Source organism: Ostrea edulis, chromosome 5 (genome assembly GCF_947568905.1).
Source record: "Ostrea edulis chromosome 5, xbOstEdul1.1, whole genome shotgun sequence".
Classification (NCBI taxonomy): domain Eukaryota; kingdom Metazoa; phylum Mollusca; class Bivalvia; order Ostreida; family Ostreidae; genus Ostrea; species Ostrea edulis.
In genome coordinates this window covers 72,942,466-72,960,819 of record NC_079168.1, presented here as the reverse complement: position 1 = coordinate 72,960,819, position 18,354 = coordinate 72,942,466, and the positions used below count along the sequence as shown (strand labels likewise).

Here is an 18,354-nt window from a genome sequence, read left to right as displayed (position 1 = left end):
AAGGTACCCCCTACAAGCGTAAGGGTATAGTTTCGTTTATTTGCATTTTCTTAAGGAGCTGCGATACCTGACATTCCATTGCTAACAATACAAACATTTATTTGACATCGTCCTGTGTCAATGTTATTTTGTTAATAAGAATAATACGTTTTCAGTGGACTTTAAAGAGGTCTAATCTTGCTTTATCCGTCATTGCAATGTCTCGCATTGGCTTAAGGGAGTACAATGTATATCTGGTTTGTGTTTTTCAGGACCTAGAGGAATCCTTTATGAACTCCGTACGTCTGCTTCTAGATGAACGATTTACAGAGACATTACAGGAAAATTACCGCCTCCTGTACGGATTCGTCAAGTCCAATATACCACAAGATGGCGTCAAATAACATAGAAGTACATAGTGCAGGGACATTGTTATTTAACTCGGTACTCCACGGTACTACGTGTCGTATATTCTTCACGAGTATACTAGTATTATACGTTAAAAGCTGTTCTTTGATTGAAATGTTTTATTTATTTGAAGCACTTCTACACAAACGTCTCCCTAGGTATTGAATACAGACTGTTTCATGTTGAATGCAAGAACACATGATGGAACCATAGTACATGTAATTGTTTTGAGAGAACATGTGACCAATTTACGATACAATGTAGATGTAAACACATCATTGTGAATTTGTTGGTGCATTTCATAGTTTTAAAAGCAAATAAAATAAATCATAATGCAAATTCCAAGGGGGGTAACTGCTATTGTGTATTTATTGTAACTTTTCGAGACTGAACCTCTAAAACAGTTTCACGGACAACATATACACATAACTATTAAATTTACTACAGCTCATTTTACCCCAAAATCACAAATTGACAATTTTCCCCAGAGTTTTCTAAAATTTTGTTGCATATTTGAATGAATGAAGTTTGCGAAATTCCGGATGACCTTCAAAACGCAGTTGAGAGCACATACAGTAGATGCATTCAAATTGTTCGAAATTGTCAGTATCGATGTAATTTTTATCATTTTTTTTCAATACATGTTAAAAAAGCACTTGATTAAATTGTGGGAAATGAGCTGTAGTGTCTTTTTGAACATTGAAATGTGGTTTTATTGTCATTGCTGGGGTATGATGGGAACCAGCACTAGGAAAATGAATGTGATTTTTCCTACGGTGACGGCTACCGTCATTTCTACCATTGACGACAACAAAAACACTTCATTGTTTATATTTACATTGGTACAAACTGAACTGGCTGTAGAATGCGATTTTAGTCTATGATATATACGCATTTACAACCATGTTATGTAAAGTGAAAACACAAAATGGAACAACAAAGACGGTTGGTCACATGATCTTTTGATTGGCAACGAAGCCCAAAGTTTGTTTTGTTGGAGTTCGTTTGTTAAGATGGCTCACGACACCTTGAAAGAGTTTCTCAAATTACAACGAAATGATTTAATTATGAAAAACTTGATGCTATGTAAGACGTATATATTGTGAAAAAAAGAAGAAAATGCAATTTTGGATAAAAAAAAAAGAAGTTTGATTTTCAACAAGAAATATTTCAAGAAAGATGAACCAAAGACTTCGGCGAATTTTAATTCGGGGTCTGCGAGTCAACAACCCGACCCTTTATCCAATGACTCCGATGATAGACAATATCACAAGACATAATTGACAGAGTTCGTTTTCAATGTTTCAGCAATCGACTTGTGGCCAACTCAGATTTTGCATTGTGCCAAGTGCTGCCAACATGATTTACGCGTCACGCGAACTCAAAACTATACAACAGGGTTGATAAGAAAAAAATCTACTGAATATAACATTTTAATTTTAAACTGGTACTAGCATATAGTTATAAAGGTAAGATACTTGTCATGAAAAAAGCAGGGTCTACAAGGGATGGCATCCAAATTTAGCCAAGCGTTATAAGTGAATGGGGAGACAAAACCATATGTAGGATAAATCTTAATGCTTAAGATCAAACTTTGTGATATGTTCGTGAGGCCAGCTTCTTGCTGAAATACGGACAGCTTTCCCCCGAAATGAACTTCTGTAGCGTAAATCATTACCGGTGTGGTAGCATTCTGCACCAAATTGGAACCTTTCTTTAAAATAGACACTTTCTCTCACACTTTGGGGAAATAGATGATTCAGTACTATACACATGTACCAAAACGGACAGATATCTAGGATTTCAACTTTTTTGCAACAAGATTTATACATAACGATGTGTTATGAAATTGCACATTGTTGGTTATTTTTTTCCTTGCATTTTTCTTTCAATTTGATTGGTGGCCTATTCGTTGCCACCATCACACATTGTTCAAAAACGTGCTGCAATCCGTCTTTGTTCATGGCTGAACACTCTACATAGGTTTTGGCGCCGTTAGCAGTGGCAAACTTGATTCCCTCCTGTGAGGAGATTGGTCGCTTATTTTTCTCCTTCAGTTGATTTAGAACGTCTGTGTTTTCTCGCATGTCCGTTTTCGTTCCCACCAAAATATAAGAAGCTTTGGGAGATAATATCCGTATTTCCGAAAGCCAGTTCCGTTTCACATTTTCCAATGTTTCCGGATCCGTTACACTGAAGCAGACCAAAAACACATCCGTCCCGCTGGTGAACAACTCTCTCAGCTTACGATACTCGTCCTGAAAAAAAAATTACACTATTTTTTAAACTGCTGGAATTGGAAACAAGATGGTAAGTAGCATTCGAGACAAGCACTCCACAGAACACCCATTGTAAAATGTCATTTGAGCAAATTAATGCAAAGAAACATATGATCATATGACAGCTAACATTTGAACACATATGCAAGACCAACATTTGTGATAAGCTGGGGACAGACCTAAAAAAATTTATGCCTCTGGCCTGTCGGATTTCTGTTTGATCTCCTGCCATTACTACGTAGCGGGTACATAAAACAGGGAATCTCTAAAATTCTTGAAGTAATTCCGTGTTTTTTGATACCTCAACACGAAAAACTTGATCAGAGTTCAATACAATAATGTAATTTATCGGGTGAAAACTAATAAAGAAATGCTGTGTTTTGTATGCATTCAGTTTAAAATAAATTAAGTAGGAAAGGAATGCGCGACACGCGGGCTATCAAACATGTGACACTATACACGTGTAATTCTGCCAACACTTACAGCTGATAGAAGTTTTAGTGATATTCAAATTTGGAATACTTTTCCAACCGTTATTCAGGTTTGAATCTACATCACAAAAAGCCAGAGATTAAATGCCATGTTTTACAAACTACATACTAAACTTACCACAGTCTGTTCTACTTAGTCTAAATCAATTACAACGAAATAATATGCACATTAATACATATTGATAACAAGTACTGAACATGCGTAACAGTGATGAGGTGTTTTGCTTTGCTTCCGTAAATTGTACTGAATAACTGAAACCAGGTCTCCTATTTATAAATATATTGTACCTACACCACTAGCTATAAATGAACTCAAGTGTCCATCGCTTAATTTAGGACAGCAGGTGTCCATCGGCTAGGACTGATGAGTTTCTATTGCGTGTGCAACAACCCCTCATCTAAGACTAAAGGGAAACAATTCCACACCGTCTTTCATGGAACGCCATAGAGCGTTTAAAGGTCATAGGAGATGGTTTTTAACAATACGTTTTCTCTCCATAATTATCAAGTTTGTTTCATAGACTCCTCATAAAAATACTTTTTTAAGATTAAAAACGATATTAACTCGAAGAAATTGAAGTGCAAAGGTAGTCGGAATAGAAAATCGTTACCCGATTATCGTTCCTGATTTCCTGAATTTGTGACGTCATAAGAGACCACACTCAGATTTGCGAATCAAAACAAAAGCACATCCATAGACGATTTATTCGCAACTGGAGGAGTTTTTGAATGGGGAACTATAGTTTGTTATACAAGGATATCACTTTGAACTCATAATTAATGCAGATGCCAGCCATATCTACGATTTTTCATCGGAGGACGAACAAGAAGATCGATCAAGATCCTATTTATTCCGAATCGGTTGAAACAATACTGACTGGTTAATGATAAATGTATGATAATTTCAGAGTACATTCTCTGATGACAATAAGAGAAATATAGATAGTTATTACTTGCGCTTTCTAACCCCATGCAGACGCAGCATCGTTTTTTTTTTCCCAAGGGGAGTTGGGGGGGGGGGGGGGGGAGGGGGTGAAGGTTGACTGACAAAAAAGGTGGGCACCCCCTCATCCCCCTTTGATTTTATGTGCCCGAGTTCCACCCTGACTCGGATATATTTTATAGCCAGATCGAATATTCTTTTACACACATCGTGAGCGACGTTTTTTAATTTATTTTCATAGGATTTTTACAAGTATCGTATACAGCTATTTTAGTTTAACAGGTGAATCTAATAAATATAAATGGCTTTAATATTCTTTTACGATAAAATTTGCGACATTAGGCCCTATATGAAGAATAATTTACCATAACATTAGCCGCTATAAGGGCTCTTTCTTGCGTATAATGGTTGGAACTGGAAGCCAGAGGAAGAACGAATTCTTCGTCTGGACCAGTTATTGAAGCAACTGTCGACAAATCCTAATGTCCTGATTGTTTTTGTAGGTCATGCGTTATGGACGAGTCACACAGACAACTTTAGGTAGCCAAAGAATTCTGGTATGCAGTCCAGAAAAACTAATTCAAACAGAATAAAATTTTCTAAACAATTTTGGAATATGTTGTGTCATCGTGGGGTGTGGGACGATCATCGGTTCATAAGCTGTACATAGCCAGAAAATCTGCACAGTCTGTATGCTTGGCTGTCATACATCGTCGGATACTGTGTATCCGACGAAGGCAGTCAAATGGATACAAGAAAACGTAAAAAAAAAAAAAAAAAAAAAAAGAATAATCTGCCTAATTTATCAATGGCTAACCTTCTCATTTATACAAAATAAATTTATCGAGCTTTAATTCTTACATGTTGATTTATTCAACCGACCGGTTGTTCAAAATCCTCGGCCTTTAACGTAATTTTTTTGTTTAATTTTTTTTTACCCTAATAAGGAAACCAACGTGCAAATTAGTGCTTCATTTAAAGAAGAAAAAAGTCATCCTCCAACTCTTGCATGGCCGTAAAAATTGGTTTATTTCACCTGATATAAAAACTTGTAATTTCAATATGCTCCACCATTTGCTTTGAACATTCTTTTTCAAACAGAAAAGAGGGGGGGGGGGGGGGGTCTGATAATGCAACTTTCAACATATAAAGTTAGACCTATTCATCTTCAATTTATTTACTTATGTATTCAAAGAGAAAAATTCTGATCAGAAGAGCTTCATATAACTATTTCATAGTCAAATTTCATTTCTAAACCAATCAGATCATGTTTATACTAAATTATGAATATCTGTACTACATGTAGTCTATCGTCATTATATACAGTCAACGTTTTGCAGGATTTTCTCGTCTTTGCCGTAGTTGCCGTTGGTTGGTAGCCTAGTCGAAAATAGTTAGAACTGCATCTGGTCGAAGATTTGATTTCATAAACCCATTAGTTTTTGCCAAAGTAGAGTGAATACAATAACGAAACTGATCCTCATCAACCCCCGTAATCGCGTAAAATGATTGTCAAACAACTTCGAGTTCTGTGTTCTCGGTGTAGATTTCACACCAAAGTCTTTTTGAAAGTTTGATCATTTAGACAAAAGTATAAAGAAATACCCGACTTGCTACATTACAGTTGAATGTAAGCACATTGAACATTTTGACGGCTAAAACCCGCAGTTGTTAGTATAAACAAATACACATTTGCGTCAGGCTGGTCTCTTTTGACGTCATCAAGCAAGGGAGATAAGTCATCTTACTATTTTGATACTTCACACCACGGCAACATTTGACGGTCTGTAGCGTGTTTATTGTTCACATACTTTATAAAGAAGTTCGGGTAAATTATTCTTATTTCGGTTCGTCCGTCTGACACACTTTCTTCTACCTTAACCTCCTCTTACTGGTCTCCAGCGAGAACGGGAGATTACAAGTAGGGAATGAAAAGGAACGCAATGAAAGTTGCCTTTTCTCAAAAGGAAGCAGTTTCTCCGAGACTCGCGCGGTTCCCTACACGAGGTACATGTATTTCTGTTAAACAATGATTGAATGTCACTAAAAGTCACTTTTTCTTTCTGAAAACGCCCAATTAAAGACCACAATGCTACTTCCCAAGGATTCAACGGTCCCGTTCCCGCTGGAAGCCATTTCTATTTCAAACTGAACCATAGCTAAAATGCTGGATATGTTTGAAATGAAGGTAAAAAAAAAAAAAAGAAGCGACATTTGAATGTTTATTATTATCATCATTTTTCTTTTTCGAAAATCAAGTAAATATTTCTCTTAGTTATTTACTTCCCATACAATATTATTTCGACCATGGTTTTATATAAACAGAATTTAAAAAAAAAATACCACAAAAAATTGCAGAAATTAGAATATATAAATTCTAATGTATCACTGGTTATTGTTTTTTAATATTCTAATACATTGTCTCTCTCTCTCTCTCTCTCTCTCTCTCTCTCTCTCTCTCTCTCTCTCTCTTTTCAGGAAGTTGATAAACCTCTTTCCTCCCGGAAATTCTATAAATTTGATCAAGACATAGTTACTGGTACGGACAAACATCGAGATAGGCGAGCGAGAAGACACTGATCAATATCTGATGATGACAAAACCACATTACGTACTGACAAAACCACATCACGTAATGACAAAACCACATTACGTACTAACAAAACCGCATCACGTAATGACTACCACATCAAGTAATATCGATACCACATCACGTAATGACTACCACATCATGTAAAAACGATACCACATCATGTAATAACGATACCACATCACGTAATGACTGTACCACATCACGTAATGACTGTACCACATCACGTAATGACTACCGCATCACGTCATGACAAAACCACATCACGTAAAAACGATACCACACCACGTAATAATTGTACCACATTACGTAATAATGATACCACATCACGTAATGACTACCACATCACATAATGACTGTACCACATCACGTAATAACGATACCACATCACGTAATGACTACCACATCACGTAATGACTACCACATCACGTAATGACTACCACATCACATAATGACTGTACCACATCACGTAATAACGATACCACATCACGTAATGACTGTACCACATCACGTAATGACTGTATCACATCACGTAATGACAACCACATCACGTAATGACTACCACATCACGTAATGACAAAACTACATCGCGTAATAACTCATCGTCGCAAACCTCGGTTTTGAATCCACTCACACTCCCTCGTGATGATGGAGAGAATCGAGTAGAAGCACCCGTGAGTAACCGACGATGGTAATAACTGTACCACATTACGTAATAATGATACCACATCACGACAAAACCATGTAATGACAAAACCAAAATCATGTAATGACACATCACGGAACGATATTACTACTTTACATCACGTTACGAATATACCATTCGGCATATCATATATTGTAAAAATAGTTTGTAGTGCTCTCTAATTATTTGAACTTCAAAATTGACACAATTCATTTGTGGGTAATTTGCTAAATGATTGTTATCTTGAGAGTAAAGTAATGCACATGTTCTCAAATATCCTGTTTAATGATGCGTACACACTAAAGGGAAAAAACATTGCAATATGTGAACAATCTCATTAGTTTAGGAAGTTACAATTTTCCTGGACGTCAGACTATTCAGTCAATATAATGACTACTATATCAGTATTTTTATCCCTTTAAGAATAGAAAGTTCATTAAGAAACATTTTCAAATACAAGTAACATAATTTCATCGTTTAAATAAAATTAATGGTTCGAAACTTCTTGTCGATAAGAACATTGCGCACTTTTATTTTTAGAATCAGTTGTATGGGCCGCTGGATACAATTTTTCAAAAAATGAATTTGATAAATATATTTCATTGACAAAATACATCGAAAATGTCATAGAAATCTGTAGGATTTCCATTATTAAAACGCAGTATGGAATAATACCGTAAAAGGCCGTTACAATTACGTATTTTAATATATTGATTTGATGTGAACTGCTAGAAACACCAGAACAACATTCAGCATACTGTTATTAGTGTCAGCTGTTCTCTTCTTGTATGTGAAATCAAGTACAATGACTAAGTGTTTTTACATCCTACTCAAGAATACTTTAAATGGTTAGAATATTTTTGGACATGATGTGCGCTTTCTACTAATTTATGACAAGTCGTACTTGGAGCAAAGGAAAAGTAAATTTTGTTGAGATTATGAGTTCCTTGTCTGTTGTTTTTTACATGTAGTGATACAAATCTTGACTTCAATTGGGGAAATCAATCAGTTAATCAAGCTTTGCGGAATCTCATGGTTTCCGCCCAGAAGAAAAATAATATCCACACATACACTTTGTATTTATTTATGCATTATCAAGGTAAACTAATAAGGTTGTCAAACGATTTGAAATTACGGCGCATATGTACATATTCATCATCAAATAAACTCTCGACTAGATCCAAAGAACTGCATAACATGTCGGTCATCTATCTGTCTCCTGTTGGAAAATAAACAAACATCCATTCATCTCGAACAAGAAGATAGTATGACACGGAAGATGCAAGTGATGGCATTGATGACACGGAAGATGCAAGTGAAGATTTCTCTAAATGATAAGGATACTGGGATCTACATAGTGCCTAAGTTTGCGAATGCCGAAAACATGTGCGCATGAACGCGCTCGTGTGTTGATTATTCTCTACACCAAGAAACGAACAGTTACTACGTAATACTAAAATATAACTTTTAAACACAGGCACCTGAAGTATGGATACTTATCCCTCCCCCTTCATTCTCTTTCGATATTTTTTGCAGCGGTAATTTCTCCGAGATGTGTGGATTCCCTGTCTATCTCATCCCTCTTTCGATTTATGTAAATAAATCGTTTCACGCTTTTTGTAAGCTTTAGTGAGTGGCCTTCTACTGGTAAAATAAATTGAACATTTACTGGTACAAGGTCAATCTCTTTTTCAAACTGTACCAAAAAAATATCGAAAGGGGAGCCCGGAGGGGGGATAAGTATCTATACTTCAGGTGCCTGTGCTCTTAAAGGGGCATGGTTAAGATTTGAGCTGAAATTTTTCAAATTTCAATTTTAATTGTATACAATGATTAACTAAAGTATTTCCAAAATTTGAATATGTGACAGTCGTTGAGTTACAAGTGAGATACAGCGCACATACATGTAATTTGGTTCGTGCCATGTTTTTGTTTACATATAGATTGCTTAATAGCAAATAGCATGTTTAAATCAAAATGAGAAGTGTCAAACACTAGAAACTATTTAACTGTGTTCAGAATTAACTTGTAATAAAAAAAATAAATCTGCTTGAAACGAAACTTATACCAGTATATTTAACTTATGTAAACAAAAACATGGCATGAGTCTTGTTTACATACCAACGAATTGTGAGCTCTGTATCTCCCATGTACATCAACATCTGACGTTCAAATTATCATTACTGACCATTAGAAATACCTTAGTTAAGCACTGTAAACATTAAAAATGGAAAAATAAAATTTGAAAATTTTCAGCTCAAATCGTGTCCATGCCCCTTTAAAGTACATAACAGAAAATATATTAATAATATAAGCTAATGTATCACATAAAATGCATAAACAAGCGAAGTGATATATATATCTTTCTGTCAATCGGGATCATTTGATTTACAGGCGAGCATGTACATAGAGGCAAGCATGTACATTTACTAGTGTAGAGAACGAATTAAGGCTCCGAATAGAATTTCTTTAGACCCGAAACCTAAACATCTACTCGATGCTTCCAAACACCGTTCCCACAGATTCATGATGTATATGAACGTGTTTGCGACTTCTTTCTATGTACTTTAACACGGGAAGAACTGTGTTAGCGAACGGAAGTACGTGTCTTCCCTTTGTCATAAAAAAAAAATCTTACAAATGGTGACTAAACTAGCTTCTCATTGTGACGTATTTGTCTTTGCGCGCACACACACACACAATATATATATATATATATATATATATATATATATATATATATATATATATATATATAAAATATGAAAAGAAAACACAGAAATCTTCTGTGTTTTCTTTTCATATTTTTTAAATATTAGTATCCGATTACTGAGACTCTATTTCAATTTTGGATATATATATATATATATATATATATATATATATATATATATATATATATATAAAGCACTAAATAATCACAACTAGGTACTGAAAATTTTCGCCCCAGCGAAATAAATATATATATATATATATAATGTTAAAGGTCCAGGGTACATGAAAATAACGATGATATACCAACACGCCAAAAAATAAATAAAAAGTAGCACACAATATTACATGTAGCTGAGACATTCACTCAATCACAATGTTAGCTGAGACATTCACCCAATCACAATGTTAGCTGAGACATTCAACCAATCACAATGTTAGCCGAGACATTCACCCAATCACAATATTAGCTGAGACATTCACCCAATCACAATGTTAGCTGAGACATTCAACCAATCACAATGTTAGCTGAGACATTCAACCAATCACAATGTTAGCCGAGACATTCACCCAATCACAATGTTAGCTGAGACATTCACCCAATCACAATGTTAGCCGAGACATTCACCCAATCACAATGTTAGCCGAGACATTCACCCAATCACAATGTTAGCTGAGACATTCAACCAATCACAATGTTAGCCGAGACATTCACCCAATCACAATGTTAGCCGAGACATTCACCCAATCACAATGTTAGCCGAGACATTCAACCAATCACAATGTTAGCCGAGACATTCACTCAATCACAATGTTAGCCGAGACATTCAACCAATCACAATGTTAGCCGAGACATTCACTCAATCACAATGTTAGCCGAGACATTCACCCAATCACAATGTTAGCCGAGACATTCACCCAATCACAATGTTAGCCGAGACATTCACCCAATCACAATGTTAGCTGAGACATTCCCCCAATCACAATGTTAGCGGAGACATTCCCCCAATCACAATGTTAACTGAGACATTTACCCAATCACAATGTTAGCTGAGACATTTACCCAATCATTTGACTTTGGGGTAATAGATCAAGGTCAGAGAAACACGATCAAAGTCATAATGGTACGTAACACGTCGTATCTTGCGTTACATTCAGATATCATATAGAACCAGATCCAATTCAGATATTCACGACAACAGAGTAATGTAGATAATCAGGTATGCACACACAAAAAATCAGTATTGGGACCTTTAAGTCAAGGTCATAAGTATGTCATGACCGTACGCTAGACAAAGGTTCAGGGTGATGCATCCATATGCCAAAATTTGTGATCCCTTATCGAAATACAAATACTGTATGTATACAATGACAATGATTTGACCTTGACGTCAACATCGTAATATACCAAAGATTACAGATCTCAAGAAATACGAATACTCAGATAATAGTCAAAAGTAAATTGGCATATTTGTACCCACCAAATGATAAAACCAAAAGAACAAGAGGCCCATGGGCCATATCGCTCACATGTGTCACCTTGGCCCTGCTGTTCAGATATTGTCATTTTTAAAAGATGTCTTGCAATCTTTATTCCCATGAGAAATTTTGATCCTATATTGTGGCCCCAACCTCGCCTCATTGGGCCACAATGTAAGCATAATACAATGTCACAGGATAAAAAAATCACGGTATGAAATTTCCAAAGATGTTTACATACATTTTCCCATATAAAACTTGGGTCCCCTTTTGTGGCCCCATCCTATCCCTAATGGTTGTGATTTTCACATACTTCAATCTGCACTACCTGGGAATGCTTCCATATGAATACGAGTATTCATGCCCTTATTGTTATTGAAAAGAAGATTTTCCTACATATTTCCATGTAAAATTTCGATCCCCTACTGTGGCACCACCGTTTTTTTTAGAAGAATTTTAAAAAAGATTTATCCTATATATCCCCTTTTAGAAATTTGATTCCCTATTGTGGCCCCATCCTACCTCCGGGGATATGATCTGAACACACTTTAAATTGTACTACTTGGGGATGATTGAATATCAATATGAGTATTCATGGCCCTGCTGTAAGATTTTTAGAAATATTTCCTATATATTCCTATATAAAATTTTGATTCCTTATTGTGGCCTCACCCTACCCCCAGGAACCACGATTTGAACAAACTTGAAACTTGAAACTTCCATATTAATATGGTTAATCATGACCCTGTTGTTCTATTAAAAATTTATCCTGTATATATCCCATTTTAAAACTTTGATCCCCTATTATGGTCCCACCCTACTCCCGGTAGCCATGATTTGAACAAACTTGAATCTACACTATGTCAGAAAGCATGTGGTCCTTCATCTGAATAAACTTGAATTCCCTTCACTCAAGGATGATTTGTGTTAAGTTTCATTGGTTCTTGAAAAGAAGATTTTTAAAAGACGCCACAAAAGTTACTAATTCTTGATTTTATCCACTTCAAAAAGGGTCTGGCATTTAATTTGAATAAACTTGAATCATCTTTACCCAAGCATGCTTTGTGGCAAGTTTGGCCGAAATCAGCCCTGTGCTTCTGGAGAACTAGTCAAAAGTGTAACAAGTTCACGGACAGACGGACGGACGGATTGACGCCAGACAAAAAGTGATCAGAATAGTTCACTTGAGCTTTCAGCTCATGTGAGCTAAAAATCTGATAACTTGTCATTTTTAGATCCCAGAAACACCTTTGTCAGAAATAACCGTAACTGACAAATGGGATAAACACCTTGAAAACTTTCTTCTAGGAATGATAATTTCTAGGAAATTCAAATTTCTAGGAAAATCAAATTTCCTAAACGAAGTCCACGCAGAAGAACAAACCATTTCCCCCTTTAATGAAACATATCAAACTATAAGAGTTGGTGTTTAATAAAATCGCCCATTAATCTATTTTTCTAAACCACATAGCACGTTTAAATACTGTAACACATACGGTTGCCCCAAAACGCATTGCTGTCGATGTTGATTAATCACTCCGTTCACAGCACATACTGTAGTCTATTAGCACAAATTGTAGTCAAGTTTAGAAAATCATTTTTAAAAAAAAAATCTTTTTTCATGCAGAACATTATCCAAGTGACAATTTAACCGACGTTCATGGAACATATTACCGGTGACAATTCGTGACAAAGTTGTAACGGCATATATATTGTCGCCCGCACAACGCGTATTACTGATTAATTAAATTAACGTGTATGCACCCGTCATCTTCGCTAGCCAAGGTTTTACGATCCGTCCCGCTTCTCGGAGCAGTTTGTAAATCCTTGGCTAGCGAAGATGGGACCCGTGTACCGCTGGGGTGAATGGTTATAATACTGCCCAGTGGATACGTTGCCAAACATGAGGGCAGTACTTACTCTTTATTATATACTTTCAATTTCATCTCTTCTTTTTTCTTTAAAAGATCACACGATATATGCCCGGAAACATTCCGGCCCGCAAACATTACGTCACAATCAATACACAAGCAAATTACTATACGTAGCAAATTTTGAAATTTTTCGTGTTTTTCATCTTTTACTCAGTTAAACCAATAAAGAAATTGTAAAAAATAAATTATTGTTAGTTTCTAAATGAAATTGAAAGTAAATAATAAAAAGGTTATAGACTTTGTATGGGAAAATATGACGACCGAGTTTTTTGTCGCGGACGGACCTCGCAAGCTCGGTCCGTCTACGCGCCAAAAAACTCGGTGGTCATATTTTCCCATACAAAGTGTATAACCTATAAATATTATCGTAGGTGAAATATCTGCAAATGGATGGCAATATTTGTGGTGAATGTTCTGTCGCCGTCGACAATATGCATGCAGGGTCATTAATCACAGGCACTTGTTTCTGTAAATGACTTATGACCTCTGTATACTAATAACAACACAAGGTAACTAGCTTCAAATGACACAGAATGGCACCCCCTAAGAATGTCGGCCTTTTGAGCTTCCAGGGAATATGCCATGTAAATGTATTTACTACCGTTGTATTGTACAATCATTCAACTTAAAAACCATGTATGACATGACTGCATTCATTGCCTCTTATCGCCGAAAACTGCAACAAAACATGGCTTTTCCGTTTTATACCACGAAGTGCTATGTACTGATACCGCACAGAATGAAAATTGTATATTCGTTGTGTTGAAAAATAAAGTCTCATTTTTTTATTATCATAATAAATTGATACGATGTTTATTACCAAAAAATCTTGAACATATTGCTTTATTAACAAAATAAAAATTTTGAATTGAAGACGCTGTACGCTATTTTTAGTTACTCAAAAAAAACCAAAGCTGTTCGTACGTTTCGGAATTTTACATGTCATCAGAAGATAGAAGCTAAGACTTCCCGAGTGGAGATTTAAAAATATTTTCGTGTCGGAATCATTTCTGATGAAGATAATAATGAAATTATGACTTACTGTAAATACAACTTCGTTAACTAGTATGAGAAATATTTCTGCCAATTGCAGATCTATGGAAAGTCAGAGAAAATACAGATAAAAGATTATTTGGAAGCATGCAAAATAGAGCAAGGAAATTTTTTTTAGTGGTGTATTATTGACTTTGTGGTAGGCTATGTATTGATGTGGCAAGTACCTGTTGTTACATTGAAGTTTTATGAAACCCACCATAAGTACCAAGAACGCTGCAGGCACATATCAATGTTTTTCGGAGGCGACTGGCCAACCCTTAACATTAACTGTTATTTTCATGCATGCAAATGAAGATATATTGCGAGAATGGCCCCTCCACTATTTTTGACAGTACTATGTAGTAGTGAATGAGAAGATATTAATGCGTGTAAGCTTGAAAGTTATGAATTGAAGCCCTGGAGCAAAGAATGACCCCCCCCCCCTCCCAGCCTGAGGAGAAAAAATTGACACAGCAATGAACCCCCCCCCCCCCCCCCCCATGCACACACTGATTAATCATTGTCTGTTAGGAAATTTAAACAAGCCATGTGCAACTTACAACTTCTCCGGCGAACCCCCTCCCCCGCATCCCTAATTATATTACGGATCTGTGCCGATATGGAAAAATTCACAGGCATCTGAAGTATGGCCACCCCCCCCCCCCCCCTTCTGATTTTTTGGGGCGGCGATTATTTCTCCGAAATGTGTGGATTCCCCGTCTATCCCATCCTAATTTCGATTTATGTAATCGTAAACATGCTTTTTTGTAAGCCTTTAAAAATACCTTATACTGTTTATAATAAGTATATTCTATATTATACCAGTCCAGTAGAAAGCCAATCTCTAAAGCTTGTGAAAAGCGTGAAACAACTACATCAATCGAAATTGGGTTGAGAGAGACAAGGAATCCACACATTTTGGAGGAATTGTCACCGCAAAAAAAAAAAATCAGAAGGGGGGATTATAATTATCAGGTGTCTGTGGAAAAAAATATGGGGGGATGGAGTCCCCTTTATTTTTTGTAGCATCCCCCCCCCTAATGTTAGTAACTAAATTATATAAAATAAGATCAATTGTGGTTAATGGTCACCATTAAAATAATTCTTTTGCCTGTTATTTTTAATTCATCTCTGATGCTCTATCTTACTATAAATAACTCTAAAGAATTCCAAACGTAATTTTAGAAGAGCGTGCTAGCCAGTCAAAATCGACCACGTATTCTGTGCGGTATCAGTACATAGCACTTCGTGGTATAACACGGAAAAGCCATTTTTTGTTGCAGTTTTCGGCGATAAGAGGCAATGAATGCAGTCATGTCATACATGGTTTTTAAGTTGAATGATTGTACAATACAACGGTAGTAAATACATTAGCATCGCATATTCCTTGGAGGCTCAAAAGGCCGACATTCTCAGGGGGTGTCATTTGAAGCTAGGTACCTTGTGTTGTTATTAGTATACAGAGGTCATAAGTCATTTACAGAAACAAGTGCCTGTGTCATTAATACATGCTGCAAGAAAGTGATTCGAGTTCTCTTATCTCGTACAAGTTTCCATGCTGTCCTGGAATAGATGTTCGGAACGTAACACGCAAACACGTATTTGTAGCAAAAACAAAAGTTTCGAACGCGTCCTTACAGAATTAACCATAGGTTCCGCAAAGTGAAGCATCTCTTCGCAATATTAAGCATACATGTGTACTCTGTTCTCCAGCACTTGACCTTTCCCTTTGAACTTAACCCAGTGCCATTTCACAAAAGTTGATTGTTAAATTTAACGACAGTTGTATAACGTTAACTAGAATAAAACTTATTTAATAATGTGTAACTGAGTCCAATTTTAAGTGTAATTGAAAGGGGTGGAAAATTACACCTTTACCATCTTGTCTGTAATTTACCTTCAGTGACCTTAACATTCTTAGATCCAGCAATGATATGATATTTCGTCATGATTTTCGTAAGTAAATATACATTGGGGTAAAGCTAAATCGCTTACCAGACGCGAACCATTGAATGTTTGACCTTAGCTGCAATAATGTAGCCCTCTCTGATTTTTTTTTTCTTATCCCGAAAACGTCAGAATAAAAAAAATTGGATAGGGCTACATTATTGCAGCTAGTTTGACCTGAGTGCAATTAGATAAACGGATATCTATTTGTTGCACGCCGTGGATACTATAACTTTGTATCCTCTCCTTCTCAAAATCCAAGTGTTTACTTTAAAACATCCGAGAAGATGTATAGTTATATCGATTTACATAAATCAGGTCCGATTCAGTTCCTTGGTAGATGTAACGCGGAAGTTCATAATAAGACGATAACTCCCGTCCGTTTACATCACTCGCGAGGTTTTATTGTCATTTTGTCTGGAAAATCCAGGATCCTCCCTCTTACCTCGCCTATAGTGTCTGTTAATCCAAGGGTATAAGTGGTATCACAGACCTCAATCGTGACCGGAACTTCGTAAGCGTCACTCCTACCGGCTGAAAAATAATCACACGAATTGACGAACCAACAAAACAATTTCCCCAAACCATCATCTTCAAATTAAAGGAAGATTCAAATTAGAGAGTTTTACCTGGAGAGAAAACAGTTCTTTTATTTACATCCCATATGATACTAGTATACCATCACTAAAATTATAAATGCAGATTTATCGATAAAAAAACCCAGTCACTGTCCATTATGTATGTTGTCACTTAAGGAATGACTACGACAATATTTTATTGTACACCAGCTGTGCAGAGCATGGCTCATTAGGAACTCAGAAATTGGGTGATTTATCCTAAACCACCCCCCACCCCCTCCGAAAGCTACATTCTGCAGCTAATCCTACACCAGACCATGTACGCTGATAAATTATTTTATTTTATTTTTTTTAAAAATCCAGGGACTTTGACTTTCTTTGGCACGCTGAACTCTTACTTCATTGTGTAACATTGGTATTATTTATAGTATATGCTATTTTTAAATGATTACGAAGCCTATATAGATGTCTATCAAAGGTCAAGTCCATCTGCATGACAAGCTTGGGGATATAAAATTTCAATGGTGGAAGTAAATTACACAATCCTTTAATTGATATACTGTAATCCCTGTCATATACAGCCACGAAAGAATGCACATTCATGCACTTCGTTACCTGACGGTTTGGCTGGCTCGAGGGGTATGGTGACCTATCGAAAAGCGTGTCGCTTTTCCGTTATGTGTCATTTCCACGATGATCACAAAACTACCGGTATAAACTTCAGAACAAAACAGAGCGACACGATACTTAGTTTACTGTATACCTTTAATAGTACCACTCTCATACAGCGAGGGGATCCTTCCATCCGCTGGAAACTCGTTACTGGCAAACGTCATCAGCAGACAGGTTTTGCCCACGCCGCTGTCGCCCACGGCGGTCACTTTGATTTTTGGGGGGCCACTAGCGACATCAACGTCCTCCTTAGCGGAGGGATCTTCAGCCATGTTTTGATGCGAGATTATTACAACTTCCTCCTACTTATCCATATATACACCTTCCTTTCACTCCGAACTTTTACCATCCATCAACAAATATTTCCTTTTAAAACATGTATGTTCATCACAGACACAGCCAAGAAAGAAATCCTTATATGTAATTTAGTAAATAATCCAGATAGGAGAACGTGCTGTCAAATCAACAATCCGTCAGCCGCGTCTTAAACACCGTGCTTTGCTAAGGACTACACACTTGAACATGACCCGAGTTTTCCATCAAATAACCCCGCGTCTCATCCTTATCGACTTCCGGAAGAGTCATGTGACCTGTGCACATACTTCCTTCAAAGTTTAACAAC

The 18,354-nt window shown here is 36.4% G+C and overlaps 2 protein-coding genes across 2 annotated transcripts in view; one reads left to right on the top strand and one right to left on the bottom strand.

Moving 5' to 3' along the window:
- Positions 1 to 732, top strand: part of LOC125650047 (uncharacterized) — a 10,610-nt gene extending 9,878 nt beyond the window's left edge. Inside the window, exon 3 of the mRNA XM_048877982.2 lies at positions 252 to 732. Coding sequence (XP_048733939.1) covers positions 252 to 383 — 132 coding nt within the window. The 3' untranslated portion in view covers positions 384 to 732. The remainder of the gene's footprint in view (positions 1 to 251) is intronic.
- LOC125650046 (uncharacterized) lies at positions 492 to 18,354 on the bottom strand. Its single transcript, XM_048877981.2, has 3 exons — positions 17,824 to 18,354; positions 16,928 to 17,016; positions 492 to 2,645 (listed from the first exon to the last, which is right to left on the bottom strand). Exons 1-3 carry the CDS (start codon positions 18,002 to 18,004, stop codon positions 2,229 to 2,231), a joined length of 687 nt encoding a protein of 228 aa, XP_048733938.1. The 5' UTR covers positions 18,005 to 18,354; the 3' UTR covers positions 492 to 2,228.